At 31.0% G+C, this 23,772-nt stretch overlaps 1 protein-coding gene across 1 annotated transcript in view; it reads left to right on the top strand.

The window, feature by feature from the left end:
• The window catches only part of su(f) (cleavage stimulation factor subunit su(f)), a 189,490-nt gene that overhangs the window by 126,559 nt on the left and 39,159 nt on the right, over positions 1–23,772 (top strand). The window contains exons 14-15 of the mRNA XM_090370516.1: positions 3,902–4,004; positions 22,680–22,749. Coding sequence (XP_090226642.1) covers positions 3,902–4,004; positions 22,680–22,749 — 173 coding nt within the window. The remainder of the gene's footprint in view (positions 1–3,901; positions 4,005–22,679; positions 22,750–23,772) is intronic.

Raw genomic sequence — 23,772 nt, 5'->3', positions numbered from 1 at the left:
AATAAAACAAAAGTAATTAAAATTGAAAGATGAGAGTAGCCAAATAGCATGGGAACCCAATGAGTGTAGGCTTCTGCCCATTAAAGCTGGTAAAGGCATTTAACACATTTGCTGCTGCTAATATTTGAAGTGGTCCTTTATGTGTGCCTTGGGGGGAATTTCTGTGGGGTGCTGGAAAAAGGTAAGCATTGCTTTTTAGTAAATGTATTTCATCTGCAAGGAAGGAATCATCACTCCATGTAACACCAACATCTGTTGTTTGTGGGCAGGAGCAGCAGTGCATAGCACACGCTTCTTGATTAGGCTGGGGTTCGAGCCCGTGACTACCAAATACGGAGGATGCGGAAAGGTCAGGGAATGACCACCGCATATCCCCGGAGCAATATGGCCTTAGTTGCTAATGCTCCTAAAAACCAAATAACATAACATAACATCTGCTGTTTGTAGCATTATAATGTCAGCAGATGCATTTGAACAAGATTCAGAATCCACATCACTTGAATAGAATTCTATTTCAGCATCAGATGATATATTATAAAGAGCTGATTCAGCGTCATCAGCTTTAATATACTGTCTATCCCTGTTCCTCTTCAGTTCTGATGTCCCAGGCCATCATAATAACCCTTCAGGGTTTTATAGTAAAACACTTTTTACGCAAAATTTTATCTGTAGAGACACACTGAGGATGATGTTTTATTTATCATAAGCTAAAGAATTAAAATTCAGCAAGCATAATTTTCAACAAAATTTTACCTTTTCTTCTTGTGAAAAAACTAAACTAGATAAAATAACTTCAATATAAGCAAAGAACATATGAAATTATGAACCAAGTATACAGCTTTAGTAGCGCTCTCTAGACGGTGCGATTGATGCTAAGCAACCCAGCCATAATGCAGTAGTTCACTCAGCATGCCAATATTCTTCATTTGTTTGTTTTGTGCCTTTCATTTTCAGTGCTCATTTGTTGATCACAATTGAATGGAAGCATGTTTGCATTCCATCAGTGAACATGTTAATGGGGGTTGGGTTTAAAAAGAAAGCTAATGCCTGTTGCATATCTAGGGCTTAGTGTCAGACAATGTTAACTGCAAAATTGCATTTGTGTTTTGAGACAACTTTAGTTTAGCCTTATAAAAATAGCATTGCATATCATGTCATAGAAATGTATTTCTTTAGTAGTTTACAAGTTAGCTTGAGCTATAAACACATTTCCTGTAAACCAAGAAAATGTAAAATGATTTTTTCTTGGTTAATTACAAAAAAGTTTACTACAAAATGATTTTGTAGTTAACATTGTCTGACACAACCTTTGATATGTGAATTGACCTTATACAAAAGGAAAATCGAGTTTGTACTTTTTTTTATTTTATTTTATTTTTGTTTAAAAATAATAATACACTCACCCCATTATTCAATGTTTGAGTCAAAAAACTCAGTAATTTGAGTCAGAAAATAAAAGTTTTTCTTGCTTAAATTCTGTCAGTTTTCATTGTAATACTACTACCATTGAGTTACAAGATGGAGCGACTCTGTTTTTGGTTTTTGCCAGCATCACTGCTTGCTGTCCATCAGCAGTTTTTAAGTTAATTAAGTATAGGAGACATTATTGTTTGGGGGCTATCCCCAAAAATATATTCTCATTGCTATTTATGCAATAAAATATATTTTTTTTTCTTAGATGTAAAAACTCACTGGAATCTGCAAAGTTAGGTTTAATACACATTTAATCAGCAGACATAGCCAGTCAGTGCAAAAGTGCAGTAGCATTTCTGCACTGATACGTGACTGCTAATGATTGTATTTATTGTCAAAATGATTAGCTATAAGTTTCTCTGACCTATGTGCTTGTGGCATGAGTATAAACAAAACACAGAAGTCAAAGAATTCACTATATTTACCTTCCAAGTTTAAATCCTTATGCTGAATAAATGTTTCTGAGTTAACCATCATGAAGTTTGTTTCCTTATTTATTATTAGGTGTAAAATATAATTTATCCAGTTTGGCATTTAAGTGATTAAGGGCATTATGAGCATTTTGGTACTATATCTAGTACTACGTACTTATCTTCTTCTTATTTTGTTAAACCTCTCATTAAAATAGTTAACATTAACTTCTGGGTCTTAGTTTTTTCATTAATTTTTGAAAGAATTATCTAGTGCTTGTATACCTTTGGTCATTTGTATCTTATATACAGTTAGATTAATGTTAACTTCTAATTATTTAATGGTACATTATTATTATAAAGTGTAGTAATCCTATGAAAACAAGAAGATAAAGGAATCGTACATTTCTCTTAAGAAAAATCATATTCATTTCAGTTCTTGCTTTGTGTTTTTTTAAGAACGTGCGCGCGCACGCACGCACACACACACACACACGCGCGCGCGCACACACACATTGTAAAAAGTATAATAATATTCGAAAATATTATTCACAATTTTTTATTAAAATTCTTTAATCTGTGTGGATTGCACTGTATTATAAATATTTTTATTGGTCTGGCTAGAGATTATGCTTGTAGATTTTGCAGTTGCAATTTTTTTGCTAAGAATTGCATAAGAAGAAACCACTTCCTTCATTGTATGCAAGATATGTTTCTCCTGTGGAAATATTTGCATTTGAGAAATTATGATTTTTTTTGGTATGACTTTGGTTATCTTTGTTAGTTCATACTGAGATTAAATTATAAACTGAAATTGTTCATTTGAAAAAAAAAAAAAAAAAAACCTGCCATTTTTATGTGCTAATTTGATGCTAATTTTGGTAGACTGTTATAAATCTAACTTTATGGAAGAAGAATAAGTTTTTCTGTGTTCCTTTAACTCCTTTTGTACTCTCTCTCTTGAAAAAAAATTCATTTCTGATTCAGCATATAGTTAATATTTGGTCTTGCTGCAGTTTTTTTATTATTTTTTTTAATCCTTTTCTTAAATCGTGTCCTACCTTATGCATTTGGATGTATTTGTAGTGAAAAAAGAAGAAAAAAAAATCTGGGGATTACTACCTACAACTCCCTTGAGACTAACTCAGTACCAGGTCAGTAGTTAGATAATTGTGAACTGTCTGCTGTGTTTTATTGTCTTTAAAATAATGAATTGCATAACTTGAAAATATATTGAATAAACTATAAGATTGTTGTGTAATCCTATATATATATATATATATATATACATATTTTATTTTAGCGACACTTTGTTCTATGGTATATCAGTTACATCTGTGGCATTCAGCAGAAATGTATTTTTTGTGAGTGTAAAAACTATATTTTTTTTCCCACACACACTCACTTTTTTCATTTTTATTGTTATTTTTTGTGTGTTGATAATGAGGTGAAATGGAAATCAGAATTAATTTTCTGATTGGTTTAAGTACTTTCAACTATGTTTTCTGTAGCTTTCTGGAAAAATAAAATAATATGATTAATTAGTCTCTAATTTCCTGAAATACAAGTATTTAAACACATTGTCATGTTTTTTTTTTTTACATTTTTTAATCAAAATGTTTACATGTTTTTTTACACAGAAATGTAATTTATTATTAGAAATGAAATGTGTATATACTTTTATTGTTGAAAGTAATTAAGTTTTAACTCAGTGTTTTATGTGTATCTTTTATTTTTTTATTATATAATAAAGATCACAGGGCTATTATGTATATTAAGTTGGTTTGTGTTATTTCATTGATTGTGTAAATATTATTAATTGCTAATGATCAAATCAGTATTTATTGTTCAATAAATTCTGTGTACTGAATAAAATATTTTGAAATCTAGTATCTCTGTGTAAATTGTATAAATGTTTTCATACACTTTCTGCAGAGTTAGTTCTTATCCTTCATGATTTCAAAGTGGATTTCCATTCTAATAATTCCCATGTTTTAATGCCTTTCCTTTTATTTCAGGATAGAAACATTGCCTTCAAGATCTTTGAATTAGGTCTGAAAAAGTATGCTGATAATCCTGATTACATTATGGCCTATATTGATTACCTCTCCCATTTAAATGGTAGGCACTTGGTCATGCATCACTTTCACTGCTTTCCATGATTACGTTTGATTTTGTACAGGAATATTACATCAAATAAACTTCATTCTGTTCTTTCCTGTTAGGTGTTGCATATGTTACTGGCATATATAATACATTATGTTTTGGCATACATGATCTTTCCTTTATGTGGAAAATTTACTTGCCTGTAAATTTGTATTCATCTGGAACTATTGTATGTTCTAGCAGGTTTTTATTTTATTTTATTTTATTATTATTATTTTTTTTAATTTCAAGGTGGCTTGAATCAATTCAGAAAACTGAGATGTGGTAAATTTAATCGGAATTATAGTTGTCAAGAAAACCTGGATATATATATATATATATGTATATATTGTTGATATATATATATATCAACAATATTACCACAGTGATAATGTGTAAATATGCCGGAGAATATGTGACTCACTTGAAAATGCCCTATTGAAATTTCTTCAAAGGCACATTTCAAAGAAAAAAATGCATATTGCATATGAAGTTTTTTCATATATTTTTATATATATTTTCGTATTATAAATTTTTTCATTGTTAAAATTGATTTGCATTGCTGTTCTTGCTCTGATCCTGAAATGTTCAGTGGCTTTTTTAAATTTCTTTTTTTATATATCCATAACCATAAAATAGTCTGTACTGTTTTGCTCCCTCTGTTAAATCAATTTTTATTTTATCATATAAATCACTTTTCCACCACGTGCATGCACATACATATGCAATTATATTTGTTAGCATGGTGTAATTAGTATGGTACTGATGCTGAATAGCTGTTTTGTAAGAGCATCATAAAGTTCAACTTCTTATTTTTTTTGGGATTTAAGCATGTCATAATGTCCTTAAAGCTTTAATTTATTTTTCCATTTTATTCTTTATTCATATTCTTCAGCCAATTTATTATTGGCAGCTTAAAACTCGTTTGCTTTTCTGTCCTAGCAGTAAAATATCAAATTGGCATTTTAAATGTGTAATAAATTTTTAAATAAAGTGATTTTTATATAAACTAAACATTAGGGGGTCTACTAGCCAGTGCCTATTTATGTAATTTCTAAACTACTGCTATATTGATTCATACCAACGTCTGCATTTCATAATATTAACACCATATAGAAAACTTTTAAAATTGATTTTACAACATTTTGAAGACATTCATCAGAATTGTAATATTAATATGCTGTTAATACTATATCTTTGAATTAGTGACAATATCTTTGGTTCCTTTTCGTTCCTAAATTTAAGGTGTCATAATTTATACAGATGGATACAAGTCTTTCTGTATAAATTATGTTAGTTCATGGCAGTACAATAGCTAGAGTTGGAGATATAAACCAGAGTTGTTTTAGCTTCCACACCTTAATAAAATTCAGAAATTGAATGGGCTATAAACAGGGGCATCCTATGTTGGTATTATCATGTTTATTTCCGTTTTTGATTAGGGGCCAAAACAAATAAAATGAAGGCTGTATGGGTCCTCATGGGATGCTGATCACAGACTGCAAGAACAGTTCATTATCACTAATTATGCATTTTTTGAAATAGAATTTAATTTTTTGTCATTTACATTTAAATTTTTTTTTGACATTTAATAATATATATGAAAATCCAAGAACTATCATATAAAATTAATAACATCCTTATTATATGGTTATAACAATATCGTAAATGCTGAGAAATATATATAAAATATCATAAAAAATGAAAAAAAAAAAAAAAACTCAGAAAAATCAACTGTAACTAAAAACAAATATTTTAAAAGTCAGTGTGAAACTGCTAGTTTTAAACTCTGATAGGTGTGGGTCATAGTGCTTAGGATTGCCTATATGGCTGCATGCAGCTCATAGGCTATGGGTTTGATGTCCCCGACCTATATAAATAGAATAGTATGCTTCTCTTAAAGATTGTTACTTATTTATTATTAGTAAAAAAATTTCCTATAGTTGTGACACATTTCTTGAATTTTAGAAAGTTGCTCTGTAATGTAAAATGACAAATATCCTTATTATTATAATTTTTCATAATGTGTTTCGTCTTAGATGTGTTTGCACATCACCAGTCTATTGGGACTCCACCTTCATCCAAGGATGTCCAGTCAGGATTAATAAAGGAAAATGGAAAAATACTTTTAAGGAATTTGCAGTTTCTATAGGTTCTGGATTTGGTGAACAATTTATTAGGAATAGAGCTTCCCCACAAGGTCTACATATACAAGGTGTATACAATTATTCAAAAGTTTGTATTTTGACATCTAAGGAATTCAGAGCCTCGAATTTTATGTATAGCTAATGTAGACCTTAGGATTGTGTACCAAATTTTATAGCTTTTCTAATGTGCCTTTTCTTTTATATTGATATTTTTGTGAAGGATATAAACAGAGGACTAGAAAATGGTAAGCCTTAACTGAGCAAAAGTAAATTTGACTGAAACTCTGCAATCAATTATGCACTTTTATTCACCAGTTTTCTTCATTTTTTTGATTATCTGTTGCTATCGTTCATACAAAATCCTATTCATTTAACCATATTTTGGTGCACATGATGTTAAGATGATTTTTATAGTTAATATCTTAATTTCTTAATAGTCAAAATGCAGACTTCTGAAAAACCCTTGTAATAATGATCTATAACTTGGTTTTCTTTACATGTGCTAGCTAAGTTTAGATGAATAAAAATTCTATTCTAATTTTGTTTAAGCTTGCAGAACTTGCTGTCACAAAATTTGGAATCCATTTCTGTTGTATATAAAAGATATGGTCAACTAGTTTGTATGTCGTAATGACTTTACGCTTATTCCTCCTAGTTCAAAGATAAAAGCCATGATGTTACCCTCAAATTTTTAAACTAGGAACATTGTAGGAATAAAGGAGAGAGAGAGAGAGAGAGAGAGAAAGGCAGTAGTGAATCATAATTTATACAAAAAGACAAAATGGATATACTCCCCCTTTAAAACTAGTAATAATCTTTTTATGGATATTAAAGTCAAAAGACTTGCATAACTCAGGTTAAAGCTGAGACCTTTGGGCAGATCATTGATATTTTGGTTGCTCAGCAGCCTTCAGATAATCTTAACTATTGAATATATTAATAGCTCTGGAAGTTAAAATAAATAGAAACACTAATGAACAATGGAGAGTACAGAATTAAGAGTATTCTTGTGTTTAACTGCTTGTGACACACTCAACTAGTGAAGGACTGAGGAATTAAAAAATAAAATAAAATAAGAATGCTTTTGATTTATATAGAACAGGAGAACCTAATGTTACTTATGTCAACAATAGTAATTTAGATCAGAATATCATTTTGTCATTCATTCTTGCAATAATTTTTTCCAGCATTATTGTGATTCAGCTTTTCATGAAGTAATGATTAAGAATGAATGAAACAAGGAAATTTTTGTAAAGAGATTTTAAGATAATAATAATATATTTTCCCGTTGTTTTTTTATCTGCTTAAGGGAAGTAAAAAATCGTGTAATTTATCAAACAGCTCATGTAAAAACACACATTTCAGTTATAACGCTCCAGTTTGGAATTAATTGTGATTTTTTTCAGACTTATCTTTTGTATTCTGTAATGCCTCTTAAGAGTCAAATAAAACAAAAATTCGTTAAAAACTAGCAGTTTTTATTCTTGTGGAAAATTTTCATTTATTTTTAGGTATTGTTTTTTAAAATTCCACCATTAAATAAGTTTTGCTAAATCACCTAAATAAACATTCTCAAGAAGGTTTTTGGTAATAAATAAAGTGGATATATATTGGAAATGAATAGGCAAATCCTAGAAATAATGCAGAATAGTTCTGGTAATTTTCTGGAAAATACAATCATTTACCAGCATAATATGAATCAGTACTCTTCAGAAGTGGTATTGTTAATGAAGAATAGCTTTGAATTGGTTTTATTTTCATATTTATCATTGTTCCAATAAAATAAAGCACACAGTCACTATGTGTAGTTTCTTTATCAGATCTGTTTGAGGAAAATGAAAAGATTACAACTACATTTATTCATATCATAACACTTAAAACACTGTAAGATAAGAATATCAACTGTTTTATATTACCTGAAAGAATGTTATAGAATTCTAAAGCAAAAGTTGATATTTATTAATTGAAGAACAGTAGTAACCATCCTTTTTTTATTTAAGGGATTACTCTGTTAAATTACAAAAAAGTCAAATTCTTGGCCGTAAATGAGGATTCATTTGTCTCATTAAAAATTTGAAACAGGTGGGGGGGAACTTGTGAAATGACTCCAATGCAGTATGACAGCTGAAATATGCTGTTCACTTCCAAATGTGCACAAGTTACTATAAGTAGTTACTAAAGGTGTATTTCATTTACTGTTTTTGTTTTTTAATTAACTGTGGATCAGATTTTTTGGGTGATTCTAAGATTGTAGGAATAGAAATGGTAAATCATATCTCTATTAATTATCTTTATATTCCTTTCACAATTTGTTATTCTAAATTAAGTCATAAAATTTCTTCTTTTCATTTGAGTTTTTTATCTGTATTTAACAATGAGTATTTTTGTACAATAAGTTGGGTGTTTTCACTATGCATTTGTATTGAATCTAGAACTTTCAGTTTTCGATCCTTCTCTCATTTCTTTAATGTCATTGGTGTACAGTATGCCAGTTCCTCTTAGCATGGATATTAATGAATATATATAAATTAATATTTTAATGGTGTATCTATCCTTATGTGTGAGATCTACATTTGTGATGGATGAAAAAATTTTGGTTTGAATTGTGTTGGTGATAAATGCTACTTACCAAGGTAGGTGAGATGGAGGTGTAGGTTTTCCTCAGGACTGTCCTTATTTTTTATTGTGCAAGTACCTAAACTAACTGTAGAACACTGTTAGCTGTGCTCTACTGATGCATTGATAGAGTTTATTGTAATCCAGAAAACCTAGCCTTGTTGAGCTGGCTTTTTTGCTTGCATGTTACAAAAGGCTGCTTCCAAACAGTTAGAAATGGTTCATATCATCTGTGATATTCATTAAGATTGTTTTATAGGTCTCCAGGTATAGTCAAATAATTACCCTTACTTTTTTTTAATCAATACTTTCATAGTAATTATTTATAATTTTATTGACAATCTGTTTGGTTTGTTGTTGGGTTTTAGTCATATCAGTGACTTAGACGATATTGTGCCATCGTTATTATATCCGTAAAAGTGTGTGTTCATGGGGCGATGTGCATTATGTGTATTAACCTAGACCTCTCCAAACAAAAGATGAAGTGGTGGAATTAAATATACTGTTATGGAGGATGCTTTGTTAACAGTGCATTACTGATGAAGTATTTTATATGATTTAAGGTGTCTGGATTTAAATTCTGATTTGTTTTGAAGTTATTGTTAATAAATAGATATGTTTTTCGCATTAAGGTCAATAAAAATTATAAGTAAATTATTTCTTGATTTTTGATTCTTTTGCATATTTGCTTATATAATGAGCTGTGCATGTGTGTGTGTGTGCGTGCACACCCTAGGCGCCTCTGTAGCCAGGTGGGAAGGAGCAGCAGTGCGTAGCATACGCTTCTTGATTACACTGGGGTTCGAGCCCATCACCACCAAATACGGACGATGCGGAAAGGTCAGGGAATGACCACCGCATATCCCAGAGCAATATGGCCTTAGTTGCTAATGTTCCTAAAAACCAAACAACAACAGCGTGCACACCCTACGTATCTGAAACAATTTATGGTACAGAGAAGTTTGTTACTTCTTGGTACCTTGTGATTATCTGTCTGCCATTATTTGTAAGCTGTTTTGACTCATTGAAAGTTAGTAGAGAACTTGAGAGAACTTCAGTACTTGGTTCCGATTGTGCTGTTACTAGATTGCTGCTTGGTACTAGATTGTGCTGTTAATAATTTTGATTACCCATTTGTATTTGATCAGAAAAAAAAAAAAAAGTCAAAAGATTGTTTGTGTGCATTATTTTGATGAGGTTGTACTGTTACAAAATAATATTGAATTTCATTCAAGTTAGAATAAATTATCAGTTTCTTAGAAATTCTGCTAAAGTTTTGATTGTTTTGTTTTTTCATTTACAGTACTTTCTCAGTGACTTTATGGTGGATTATATACTTTCTAATATTACTGTTTAGTAAATAAATGCAACTAGCCAGAAGTAAAGAAATGCTTCTATTTTACTGAAAAGCAGTAGTTCTTAATTTTTTTTATCTGCACTAATTAATAAATTAAGATTTATATACCTTAGTTTGGATTGATAGATTTGAATATGTTATTGAATGCTGAGCAATATCTGAAGCTATTATTATTTTTTTTATCTTATGTGAGCACAATATACACAATATCAAAATCAAATTATGTATATCAGTATTTTGCTTTCTCAATGATTCTCACAATCATGTTTCATCTGAGGTATCCTTTGAGCGGCATAATGCGTAGGTAAACTGTGTTGTTGGAAGGTAATTACTGAAAACCTATGTCGGTATTATCATGTTTATTTCCGAATTGGAAATATGTACATAATTAGGTTAAATGTGTTGTGGTATTTTCTCACCACTTCTTAAGTGACAGCTGTCTGTGTAATATCACTGTCCCAAAAGATCACTTCAGTCACAAGTACTTGTTTTCACAACAACACGATGTTGTAAAGACATTTCATTTCATTTCATTTATTATACACACAATTTTATATACAGTCTGAAGAATTTTTATACATCCATTTATATACAACATTTATACAGAAGATTTATATATATTTTATGTACATTCTCATATATCTATATCCATTCTATATAATAGAAGCTATGTATGTATATATCTATAACATGTTTTGGGTGGCACCTAGATGCAAGTCAAACTTCACCTTGTAAATCTATGTTAGAAACAGTAAAACTGTCTAAAGGACTGAGAATGTTGTGTGTGTCCGTGTGTAAACACACACAAGCACAGCCAACACCTGATCAGTCGCTTCCTTGCACCCGTCTCTAAGCACGTTAAGCTGGGACCGGTTCTGCTATCTAATGCTTATATGCATCAAGTTTGCATCCATATGAGGTAGTGCAATACCAATGGATGCACTCTATCCCACAAGTTGTCCAACCTGTAGCGGGGGGGACTAGTGGTGAAATATACAAGGCTCTAACCGAGCTAAGACAGCTGTCACTGAAGAAGTGGAAAGAAAATACTACAAAATGTTTGTAGTATTTTATGTACATATTTCCTTATTATGGATATATTTCCAATTTTGAAATAATAATGCCAACATACGTTAAATAAAAGAGAAAAGAAGCATAAACAATCAACTTTAGACTCATATTTTAAAATGTGATTTCACTTTGTTTGTAAGTTCACTGTTTATTTAATAAAACTATTCTTTGTTCGAAAAAAAGCTTTTCATTTTCTTTACGTAGGAATGTATTCCTATTCTGCCCATAGTATTTTTACCTCTGAAAGCGAAGTTTCACTTAACGAAGTAATTTCGTGGAACGCATCCTATTCGTTAATCGAGGTATGCCTGTATTGGCCTAGAGTTCGAACTTTAACCATGACTATGCCAAAGTATTGGGGGCCTGTGTGCAAAGCTCCATTTGGGGACCCCCCCCCAACAATATTTTTGATAATTTTTGTTATTGTCATTATTGTTGCTATTATTATTATTAAATCTCAAAAATCCCCTATTTTGAAATTTTATTTACATCCCATCCCCATGAGAATAAAAAATTTAAAAACCTTGCAAAAAATAGAAGACAAGGATTTTATGTTTGAATTGTTGTTAGAATGTGACTTATTTGAAAGAGGGAAAAATTGTGCAAACTGTAAGGATGGAGTTCTGACTGTACAAAATAGAAAGAAAGAAAAAGTTTGAAAAATTTATGTATTCTAATAAAAATTGCAATAAGAGATTTATGAATATTTACTTGCAGAACCCTCCCCCTGCATTACCCTGATCCCCATTAAACTACCTTTAGGATGAATTAAATATTGGCTTTGGGCTAGACCAATGTAGCTGCTTAGTAGCTGAATTGACTGTTGTTGAAGGAAAAATGGGCCAAAATACTGCCCTCCTTCATCAGAAATTGGTTTGTAATCTACCAACAAAGATACAGTATTAGGGCTGATGGGCCGATACAATAAACATTGTAATAGTAAAAGGTTCTTTGAAAATATGTAGGTTTCTGGACACTTTTGGCATTATTAGTGTGTATAAATGTATATATGATTTATACATAGGCTGATCATTAATTTGTGGAATGTCTGCACTGCCACTCAAGTTTTGCCAAACTGCCAGTAGATGGCAGGAGGGTATATGTCCATGAATATGCTGACACAATTCACAAATGCAGAAAGTTGAAAAGTAGCCTTAAATTGCATATAAGTGTGAACCATTTTGGAGCTGCTGCATAATTGGGGATTTGGAGACTCAGCAATATTTTTTTATGTGCTACTGTGTCTGATGCGATGAATGTAGAGTGCTGCAGAGACTGTGTGAGAAATATCAAAGGTTTACAGAGACAAGTGTTTAAATGGAAGATTTGAAGACAGGAACTTTGTATATGCTATTGATAAGAATGCTATAGAGACCATGAGAGAAATGTCAGAGGTTTACGGAGACAAGTGTTTAAAGGAAACTACAATTTTTATGTGGCACAGGTGCATTAAAGAAGGTTAAGAATATCTGGCCACAATGCCCACTGTCAAAGACTTATCAAGAAATGACTTCCAGGAGGGGTTCATTGATGGCACAAAAAGGAGAGGGTACCAGCAGACCTCAGCAACGAAAATTAAAATTAAAGTGGGTCTGTTCCATGAATTAAATGATCACTGTATACATACACAGATGCTGAAATACTCTGGAAATCTTTAATAACCTACTTGGCTTTGGATGAATTGTCATGTTGCTTTTTGTCTTCCTTGGCATATCATGTTTCAAATAGTTAATTGTGGGTACTTTACTTTTTCTTCCATCTGGTGATAAATATGTTCACCCAGTTACAACATACTATACACCATTTGTAAGGTGCCTCCGTAGCTAGGCGGACAGGAGCAGCAGTGCGTAGCACACGCTTCTTGATTAGCCAGGGGTTCGAGCCATGACCACCAAATACGGAGGATTCGGAAAGGTCAGGGAATGACCACCGCATATCCCTGGAGCAATATGGCCTTAGTTGCTAATGCTCCTAAAAATCAAATAACAAACAAACAATTTGTAAAGAGTTTTAGATCCTTTTCTTGTTCAATTCTGTTCCATATACCTGTCAATGAATGTGAATTCCTTTTATATCCCACTTTTGATGTGAGAATTGAAATGCATAACTGTATCACATAGTTAAAAAATAAGAAAACTACTTCATTAAATGTAATTAGTATAAATTTATTAAAATTTGAAACTTAAGCAATCACAAATAGATATTTTAAACGGAAACTGTACTTTTAATCTCTTCTTTGAGATTTTAAATTGTGATAAGAAAACAAAGACTGAAAAACGTTTAAACTGCTAGTAAAGTTTTTTACAGCTTAAACGTTTTTTTGGTCTTTGTTTTTTTCTCACCACGGTTAAAGAATAGATCAAAATGCATGGTTTTTCTATCTACAGGATTGTTTAAATTTCAAAATTTAATAAAATTATGCTAACTGTAAGGAGTTAACATAATTAACTTAATTGTGTTGACTGTAACTGTGCTGTCTTTTCATGTTTTTGCTACCAGCAGAATTATAACTGCTTAGATAATTCAGCGGTATTAATGATCACAGCAGAATACTTTGCCATCTCAATGAGCCTAGTATTTTTTACTATTTTCAAACAGCTGGTCTTGCCAGAAGGTTTATTGGCCACTTTTAACAAGGCCACCTGTTTAAAAGTATGAATTAACAGGACAACTCATTGCATGATACAAGCAGTTGAACCCACAACTGTGCATGCCAATGAATTTCTGTGTACACACACACACACACAAATTAAAATGTTGCCTAATTTATAACCATAAAAATTGTTCTTTTTAATGCCACTTTTATTTTAAATCTTTTATGAACACAATTGTAAAAAATTCATTTTTTCATATTAAAAACTTGTATTTTTAATTATTTTCTCTTAAAATAAAAGACCTCTGCAGTGCTCTAGAGATGTTTTTATCCTCTCTTATTTGGGAAATTTGAATATTATCTTCAACTGACAGCAAGCAAACTGTCAGTCAAAAAACCTGCACACTTCAACAATTGTATGCCAGCCAGACTCTTCCATAACACAAACCCAGAGAGCACAATGAATGGACATGCTGCCACAAAGCATATAGAGCACATATTTCAATAATTGTATGTGAGAGAAAGATGTGTGCTAATTTTAAATTCATGTTTTTCAGCTTTGCATATAATTATTTCAAATAGGCTTAACTTGGTTCTGCATTTTTACTCTTTTGCACTGTAATTAACAAAGATTTCTGGAATTTGCAATGGCAAAATAAAAGAAAGCACTTTTGTTGAAAGGTATTGAGAGTGTTAGTTCTTATGGATTGAGTAGAGATGACAAGACATTAGTGAACAGCAGAACATTACTGAAGTTTGTGTGGGGTCTGTAAAAGTCCCATGCATGTGCTTCTGGGTTAAATCCTGAGCTCTGCAAAAAAGGACAGGATAGTCCTGCAAACTCCTTACAGTTTCTTAATCAATGTAGCATAGTTATGTAGTGTTGAAACTTATGTTCATTACACATAATGAAGTATTCCTTTTATTTCATCCTACTTTTAATTGTTGCTGCTATCTAATTGTCATGTTACCTATGGAATTAACCATTATTTCTGAGGGGTGAGGTATCAGGTATCCCACTACATGGGAGATAGTGTGTAGGCATACATATAAGTTTTGATTAAAAAGTTTGGTGAAAATTGAAAAAAAAATTAATTTTATTTATTGATAAAATGTTTATGTTAATATTCTTCTGTAATACAGTAATCTCCTTCTGCAACCACACACTTGTTCTGCTATGCCTGCCACTGGTCAAAATATTTTTAGAAATCATTTGCAACTTCTTATGCATCCACCACATTTGATTGAACTTGTTTGATTAAATTTCTTGAATCATTTTTCTTTTCTGTCCTCTGTTAACTTTAGGAGTAGCTAAAACTTGTATGGTGCCAAATCTGGACAAAATAAAGTGGGTGCAGCATGATGGGAATGCTTTCTTCTAGTCAAAAATGCTAAATTTTGTCATTTTCTATACACACAACAAATGAGAAAAGCAAGTGTTTACTCAAAACAACTTTCTGCTAGACTGGTGTGTCACAAGTTGAAACTTCATGTGTGTGTGTGTGTGCTCAAAAGATGTTATTGCGATCTTTCTTCACAAGCTTTTAGCTACCGTTATATGTTTAAGAATTATAAGATCATTCACTGAATGTTTTGAACAAACTGTGTACACACACATTGAATGTTAGTTGTTTTGTCAGTTATGGGTTTTAGTTTTCCAATTATACTTACTGCTTTTTAAATAATTGGTGTTTTTCTAAGGTATATCTCATTTGTGAAGGTTTTGATAAAGACTTATTTTTTAGTGAATAAGTCACTGCTATTTTTGCAGGTGATGTTATTAGGTTATTTTGATTAATTCACACTGAATATCTCATGTTAAATGTTTCAAATTTATTTTCTACTCTGTTGCATATTTCCTCCTCTCTTTCCATACCTTCTGGCAAATACACAAGTGCTATAAAAAAAAAATTACATACACTCACACAAGTGCGAGCACACACATTCAGAAGTTAAAATCACATAATCACCATTTAAGTTCAACTTTACTGGGATTCTGATTTCAGATATCCATTGTGTGAAGTGGTTGTCCAAGGATATTTAACAGTGTTGCAGTGGAACTGAACTTCATTGATGACTGGTTTCAAGTTCTGAGTATTTTTTTCTTTATGTAGTAGTTTTGTAATTTTATTTATCAAGGGGGTGTTATCTCTTAAAAATAGTGGATAAGTTAGCAGCATTTAACAGATAGTGTATATTATTAATTAACCTTCAATCATTTTATTATTACTGTGACAAGTCAGAACACCATCCATGGTGTTCTGACTTAAAATCGCATGTGCATGGTTTCATCCAGTATAGGAATATCTTTATCATTATTGATGGTAGTCAGTCACAGCACACTAGGACATTTGTTTTTGTTGTGTACAACCTTGCATAATGCTCTGTAGTTTTGTTTCTGACTTGGCTGTTCATCCAATTTTCCCATGTAAATATGCTTGGTTTACTGGTTTTTGAGATGCCATATACTTTCAGAATATCTTAGACACTGATATCTGCTGTCATCTATAAAATAATTGTACCAAATACTCGAATAATTAACTACTCTAATAAGGCTTTGTTACAGTTTATAGTATTGAAACTGTAAAAAAAGGTTAAAAAAATATAACAAACTGTTATATTTTTTTGCAAATATAAATAAGTTTTCTGTTTATACTCTGGGACGACCACATGGTCAGAGGAGTTCACAAGATAGAATACAAGAAACCACCATATTAAGCAAACACAGGCTTGAACACCGGTCACTCAAAGCACATGTGCTTATGTACCCTTGTGCATGACCACTTGGCTACCGCAGCAGCCTTTATGTAATGAGCTTAATATCTTCTATCTCTGTCCATTCCATTTACCCCCAGGGGCTCACATCTGGTGAGTATGGACTTGACACACCCAGCATTCTGAGCTGGATATCATCATTCTTCTCTTTCCTGGTGATTCCCTTCTACTTCTGACACTCTCTCTCTCTCTCTGAATAACTCGAATTTTTTATTTTTTTTTGGCTGGTGCAGCATAAGCCTCAGGCTTCTTTGCGGTATGCGGCTAGTAATAATAATAATAATAATGTAACAACTCAACTCTGATTGAGAAGATTTCAGTGAAATTTATATTTGAGTTGTCTTTTATAAAGATTTGTCAAATCATCCCGATTTCATTAAAATTGGGCACATGGGACCCCCCCCCACCCATAAAATTTTAAGTTATCTCTGCAAGAAATTATCAAATTTCAGCATATGTTCTGTTAATCCTTGGGAAGATATTAGAAACAATTCCCATTTGACAGCCCTCTCCCAGAAACCTGTATTACATATGGTTTTCTAGAGGAGGAGGAAAAGTCTCAAAGGTAAATTCAGATCACCACCCAATTTTCAGAATGTTTCATTGGCCCCTGGGAAGCTTTTAAGACCAATTCCAATTCTATAGTTCCCCCATCTTCCCCTCCTCAAAAAAAAAAAAAATAAATAAATAAAATATACACAGAAATCTGTATAAACAAATGCATTACTTGAGAAGGAAAAATTGGATATGTTTTGTTCTTAGGAAGTTTTGGGACCACAGAAATGTGATTCGAACAGCAGCTCTCAACCTTTCTAAATTTCAACGTTCATTTGGAATATTCTTTTACACCTCTGTACCAAATATTATATCAGTGGATTAACTGTCTCCTGTGCACTTTTACCCCCAATCCTAAAATAAAGAACTGCACAAGTTTCAATTGCTGACAACTGTTGATTATGTGAACATCAAATGGTGTGGTTTTGGTAAATACTTATTGAGTACTTTGTAAACTTTTTTAGCCTGTGAAGGGTTAAAACCTATACTTACATTGTATAAGTGAGCATGCCTGAAATATAACACAGTATGTACATTACCTAACATTTCTTTTCCTTTTGGACCTGCAAACATTCAAAATTGTTGAATCTTCTTTTATCAGTTTGTGTCTGAAGTATACTTAGCTGCAAAATGCCTATTGCTGTTATGCATGTGATAGGTGCGGTTCAAAAACAAGTTATTATATTACATCTTACTGGAGCCTTTAATGAAAAACATATAACAGTTTTAAGTGGTTGTGTAATATAAATTAATGGATTTTTATGCATTTTCTATAAATTGGCATATTTGTAAACCAAAATTACAAGGAAAAAAAAATCTCTCTTTGCAGAGGAAAAGACAAATGATATTTTTACATTGGCATTGATCTGATATTTTGAGCCATTTGCCCCACATATTACAAATAAATAGCATGTCTCATAAGAGAAACAAAATGTTTATTTATAATGTATGCAGTGCTTTTCTTTGTTCTGGTAAATTTTTCTTTGCAGTAGCCTATGAAAATGAGAGATCAATGACATTGTGAAAAAGTAGCCTTTTCACAACCTTGGTAGTTTAGAATAGAATAATAGGTTTAGAATAATCTTTCCTTTATACTAAAAAGGGTTCAGGACTAAAAGCCTCGGATTATGGGGAATTTGCTAGACAGACAAGTTATTGCACAAAAAAGTATCATTTTAGTTCATAGTAAATCACTGAAGTAGGTTTTTGTTACATCTGTTTGGTGTCTGCCAAGAATAAGTAACATTAGTTTTCTCTACTGGGGAAGTGTTGCTTATTTGATGTAGTGCAATAACAGGCAACTCATGAAGGCATTCACAATATGAGCTGTAACAAGAATGATGCCATTTCACCTGCTTTGGTGATTTACTATGAACTAAAATGATGCTTTGCATTAACTTGTTTGTCTCCTTTATAGTAAATAGACATAAACCTTGTTATTTGTATTAACTGCTTACAATAGGTTTAAACTGTTATCAGCATTTCATAATTTGAAATTTCAAACACCACTTGACATTTTCTCTATCTTGGAGTCATTACTGCATTGCGAAGTGTACGGGTTGGGTGACTGATGGGTGCCACTGCAAAATAAATAGTAGTATACTATTCAGTAAACAGTAATTGCATGTTTTCATATGAAATTACTCTGTCTCTTGTGCAGCACCATGGAAACGTAATACCATAGTCATAAAATAATATATCGATAGCAATTTGGGTTTTTCCATTTCAAACTTTAGTTTTGCAAAATCATTTGTTTAATAGTAAATAGGTGTGAATTCTGTTGTATTAACCCTCTTCTGAAATTTATTTCCCCCACCTCTTAATATTTTATATTACCAAAAAAAATTACCTTGGTCTAGCATAATTGATTAACAAAACAAATTCACTGAACTGAAACCTAAACGTTATTTTGATCATTATAGTTAAATTTCATATTGTTTTTCATGAATTGTATTATTTACTAATGGCCAATAAAGTTAATAAACAGTTAAACAACACCTGTGTTCATCTTTTTATGCCACTGAATCAACTTTATGCACTGAAAAAATAACTGGCTTACATGGTTACTGCACCACAGAATGTGCAAAAAACTATTTTAGAATATATTACAAAGAATTTTTACAATATTTAGATTAAATAATGGAAAGGAACACATCTTTGCATTCACTTTGGGCTTCCCACTTTTCAGTAGCAATTTCTTTCTCAGGCTATTTCTGTATGAAACTGTCATATAATAATCTGTAATAAAGAGATTTGTCAGTAAAAAGTTTTTATTCATTTTTTTACCAAGTAGTTTACATTAACTTTATAATAAAAGATGCCATATCATCAAATCATAACTCTACCAGCAGGCTGCCCCCCTCTCTCTGGGGGAAGGAAGCAAATTTTGATGTTGATAACATTATCTGCTTTTTAGTTTGTCACTACCGTTAGCTATGTGATTAACCTTTCATTCACAAATATTTTGGAGCTATATAGCCACAAATGTATTCTTTAAAGACTGCATTTCCAAATGTATTCTTTAAATACTTTCTTGTTTAAAAAAATAAAAAAAATAAATAAAAAATGCTTTCTGGGCTTTCCTTTACACAGATACAGTGTCATAATCAGTCTGGTGTAATAAAATGAAACCTTTAATTTTAATATGTACACATTATATCCATGTTTACTTGAATCAGTTGGAAGGATTCTTGACTTATTTTTCCATGCAGAAAGTGGAAGCGCTTCATTTTGTTTAAATGTTAATTTTTAAGTAAAATTCTCATTTTCTAGTAGTACTCTCATTTTACATGAATTATGATGTGTTGTCTAATAAAATTATAACACTTTATCTCTGCATTATTCTTTGTTGTTTTTTATTTCATTTTTCATCCATATCCTATTGTAACTTTATGGTGAATTGAATAATGGTAAATCCATTTTAACAGAGAAATGGTTTTTATTATGCGAAATGCATTTCAATTTTTAGTAAGCTCATACACATTTTGTTATAAGTCCAGAAATTATTTCATCTACCCATGCAGATAAATGAAAATATAAGTGTATAAACATTTGATATCTTTCAAATGAGTTTATACACACTACTACCTTGGAAAATCTTTTATAGAGCCTGAATTTTAAGACAATTGACTGTACAGAATTCTTTCAAATACATACGTTAAACAATTATATACCCACATAGTGTGAATGTTCCTTTTATTGAATATTTATTTTTATTATCTAAACACAGTTATATGCATTGATACTTTGGGGTATAATGCCTTCCTTAGTTTAATAGAGTAGTTCATTAGCTTTACATAGTGCTAAGTGAACATAATCTTTAAAAAAAAAAACCTTAAAATAATTATATAAAGGATATCTGTTTTGCTTTTAAATTCTGATTAAAAATGTTTTTTTTTTTTTTTTTTTTTTTTTTGTGATTTTGTTTTATTAAGAGAGTTCTTAAATATCTCCAGTTTGTATCATTTGACTATTAAAAAAGCAATCATATCACTATTTAAAAAACAAATTCATGGAATATTTTTAATACAGTTACTGAAGCCAGTTTTCCAGCAAATTTTCTTTGAATTGTTAAATATATTTAAATATTATTTCTGTTTGACAATATACACTGAGGATATATGATGAGCTTTCTTCACCCGGTCATCTTGCGTTCACACCATAACTGTTGGTTGCACAACATATTATGCATATCCAACATTGTAAATCACTTTAGCTTTCGGGATTAGAATCAGCCTATATGTAGTAGACCACCTAACTTAATGAACAAAAGATGGTGATATCCATTTGGTTAAGTTCATTTTATGATATTTGAATGGCATTCTGTTTATAAAGCAAAATGGTTAACTTCATATTATAATTGTTGCCCTGCTGATTATTAAAAAAAAAAAAAAAAAAAAAAAGACTCAAATATACTATGTTACACTTTATTTTGGCATACTGCAAAAATTATGTACTCCTACTCTGTTTACACATTACAGAACTTCTTTCCTGTCTGGCTTGTAATTCATTAATGTAACCATTTATTTTGAAGCTATGTAAAATTTTAGTCTTCATTAATAAAAGAGCTAAACTAATATATGAAATTGTACTGGTTTTAATCACAACTTCATGCTGCCTAGTGACTCATTTTTCATAAAAAAAAATAAAAAAACTTTTTGCAAGATTTACAACACTACTAAAACATTGATTTGAGTTTAAGATGAGCCTGTAGTAAAGCACATTGTTTTCCAAAAGCAGCATATTTTAATGTAAACTTGCACATTAGTTATAAATTGTTAATTCTGTGGAAATTATTCAGTGACTATCTTTTCACTTTAGTACTGTCTACATCTTCTTTTTTTTTCTTTTCTTTTTTTTTTTTTAAATCCTCTGTTCTTTTTTTTTATTTTTAAAGTTATGATTTTTGGGATTTTTAAGTGCGGCTTTAAAATTCTTCCCTGTTGTAGAACCTCTGACATGTGGTCTGGTGATTCCACTAGTGTTTATTGTTTGTATTGTTACATTCTTCAAAAATGTAAATTTTAGTAGATTGAAGACTGAAGATGAATAAAAGGAATTTGACTTTGTGTAATATATTGACGCATGCTTAGGCATTTTTACCCTTTTTTTTTTTTTTTTAATGTATTTGTGAGATTTATGTTATAAATCTCTCAGATAGATCCCATAAATATTGAGGACTCATTCTTTTTCCTAACTATTAAAAAAATTACAGTTCTTACTGTAATTTTTTTAACAGCTTGGACATGTTTATAATGAATGTTAAAATGTCAAAATATTCCTATTACATAATTTTTTTATGCCAAATTATTAAAGTAATATTTGTGATAAATAGATGCTTTCTACAATTGGCTTCTTCAGTTTCTTAATTCTACTATATCAATTTTAATAACTATTTGAAAAATCAATGTTTTGAGACTACGATCATTCTCTAAACTTCAGTAAATGCTTTATGGGGTATAGGCACTTTAATGAAAATTATTTTGATTTTAGTTAAATACCATAGTCATCTAAAGAAAACATATATTCAGATTTAACTTATAAAAAATTTCCAATGAAAATTAATAGTGACACATTGTCTTTGTTCTCTTTGAATGTTCAAAATTTTTCCCCAGTTAGATATCACTAGCATTATTTTCATACAAAAAGTTTATTTTATTTATTTATTTTTTTCACTATACAGATATTCAATTTTACACTACCATATGTTTCATAATATGAATAGATTCTGAATGTGAAGCCAAGTCCAACAGCTGTAGTTGCTACATTTTTTGGGCTTTTGACCCTTTCTTATAGTTTCAACTGCCAATAATTTCTTTTATATGTCTATTAGACGTATCTAATTTTGTAGATATGTCTATTTTAGAATCCACTTGACAGTTCTAGATGGCAATTTGTAGAGCTGTATCTCAAAATAGTCCAGGTTATCTAGATTGGAATGGTATTGATTTATGTTTTTATTTTTATAATTATTGCATCATTGCCTGAATAAATAATTACTTTGATTGCCAAATTAAAAGTTATTTACTGTTTTTCAGAGGATAACAACACAAGAGTTCTCTTTGAAAGAGTGTTAACTTCTGGCAGCTTACTACCTGAAAGATCAGTGTAAGTTTTAGATTGCTGTGTTTATGTGTGTGTGTGTGTGTGAGAGAGAGAGAGAGAGAGAGAGAGAGAGTGTAACATGAACAACAAAAATGTGCTAGTGGTTAAAATTTTTTTGAGTGATTTTCAGTGTGATTGTAAAATATGTAATCAAAGCCTGGATGACTTATAAAATATTCGAGGAATGGTTTTTAAATCGCTTTTGCATCGAAACAAAAAGATAATGTCTGAAGAAGAACATAGCATTCAAAATCTTGCTCATTCTTGACAATGTGTCCAGTCACCCTGCACCCAAATGTGAAAGTTACCTTTCTTCCAGTGAATACAAGTTCATTAATTCAGCTGATGGACCAAGGTGTTATTGCTTCCTTTAAACTTTATTACCTAAGAACTTTTTTACAGTTGGTAGAAGCTACTGATGGAATAGGCAGTCTTTCAATTTGAGATTATTGGCAGAATTATAACATTCTTGATGCTGTAAAATATATTGAATTTGCATGGGATGAAGTTAAGAACTTAACAATGAATGCATTGTGGAAAAAGCTGATGCCACAATGCTGCACTAAAGAAGCCACAGTCGAAATGCTGGAGGTAGTTGAGATTATGAGAATTGGCAAAATGATTAGCGGAGAGGGATTTGAAGAACTGAAACCAGCAGATATCACAGAAGTCCTTGAATCTCATAGAGAAGAATTATCAGTGGACAATATTTTTTCGCAACGTGAAGAAGATAATAAAAATGATAAAAACGATGTGCACACAAGGATTTGACCATGAAGAGACTAGTTGAGTTTTTAAGACTTGCAAATCATCTTAGCCAAGGAACTCTGGTGGATATGGATCCTAATTTGGAGAGGAGTTTAAATTTTTGTAGAACTTTGTTATTAGCTTCAGTTCATATGAAGAAATTTATAGAAAAAAACAGTGCACTTCTAAGCAAACAATTTTAACTAATTTTTTTCAAAAAGTGCTGGATACTATTGCAAGTTTATCACAGGAAAACAGAGATGAAGAAGCAGTGAATTT

The sequence above is a fragment of the Mastigoproctus giganteus genome, chromosome 3 (assembly GCF_048544385.1).
Source record: "Mastigoproctus giganteus isolate SK-2022 chromosome 3, ASM4854438v1, whole genome shotgun sequence".
Taxonomy (NCBI): Eukaryota; Metazoa; Arthropoda; class Arachnida; order Uropygi; family Thelyphonidae; genus Mastigoproctus; species Mastigoproctus giganteus.
This window is presented reverse-complemented; position numbering and strand designations above follow the sequence as displayed.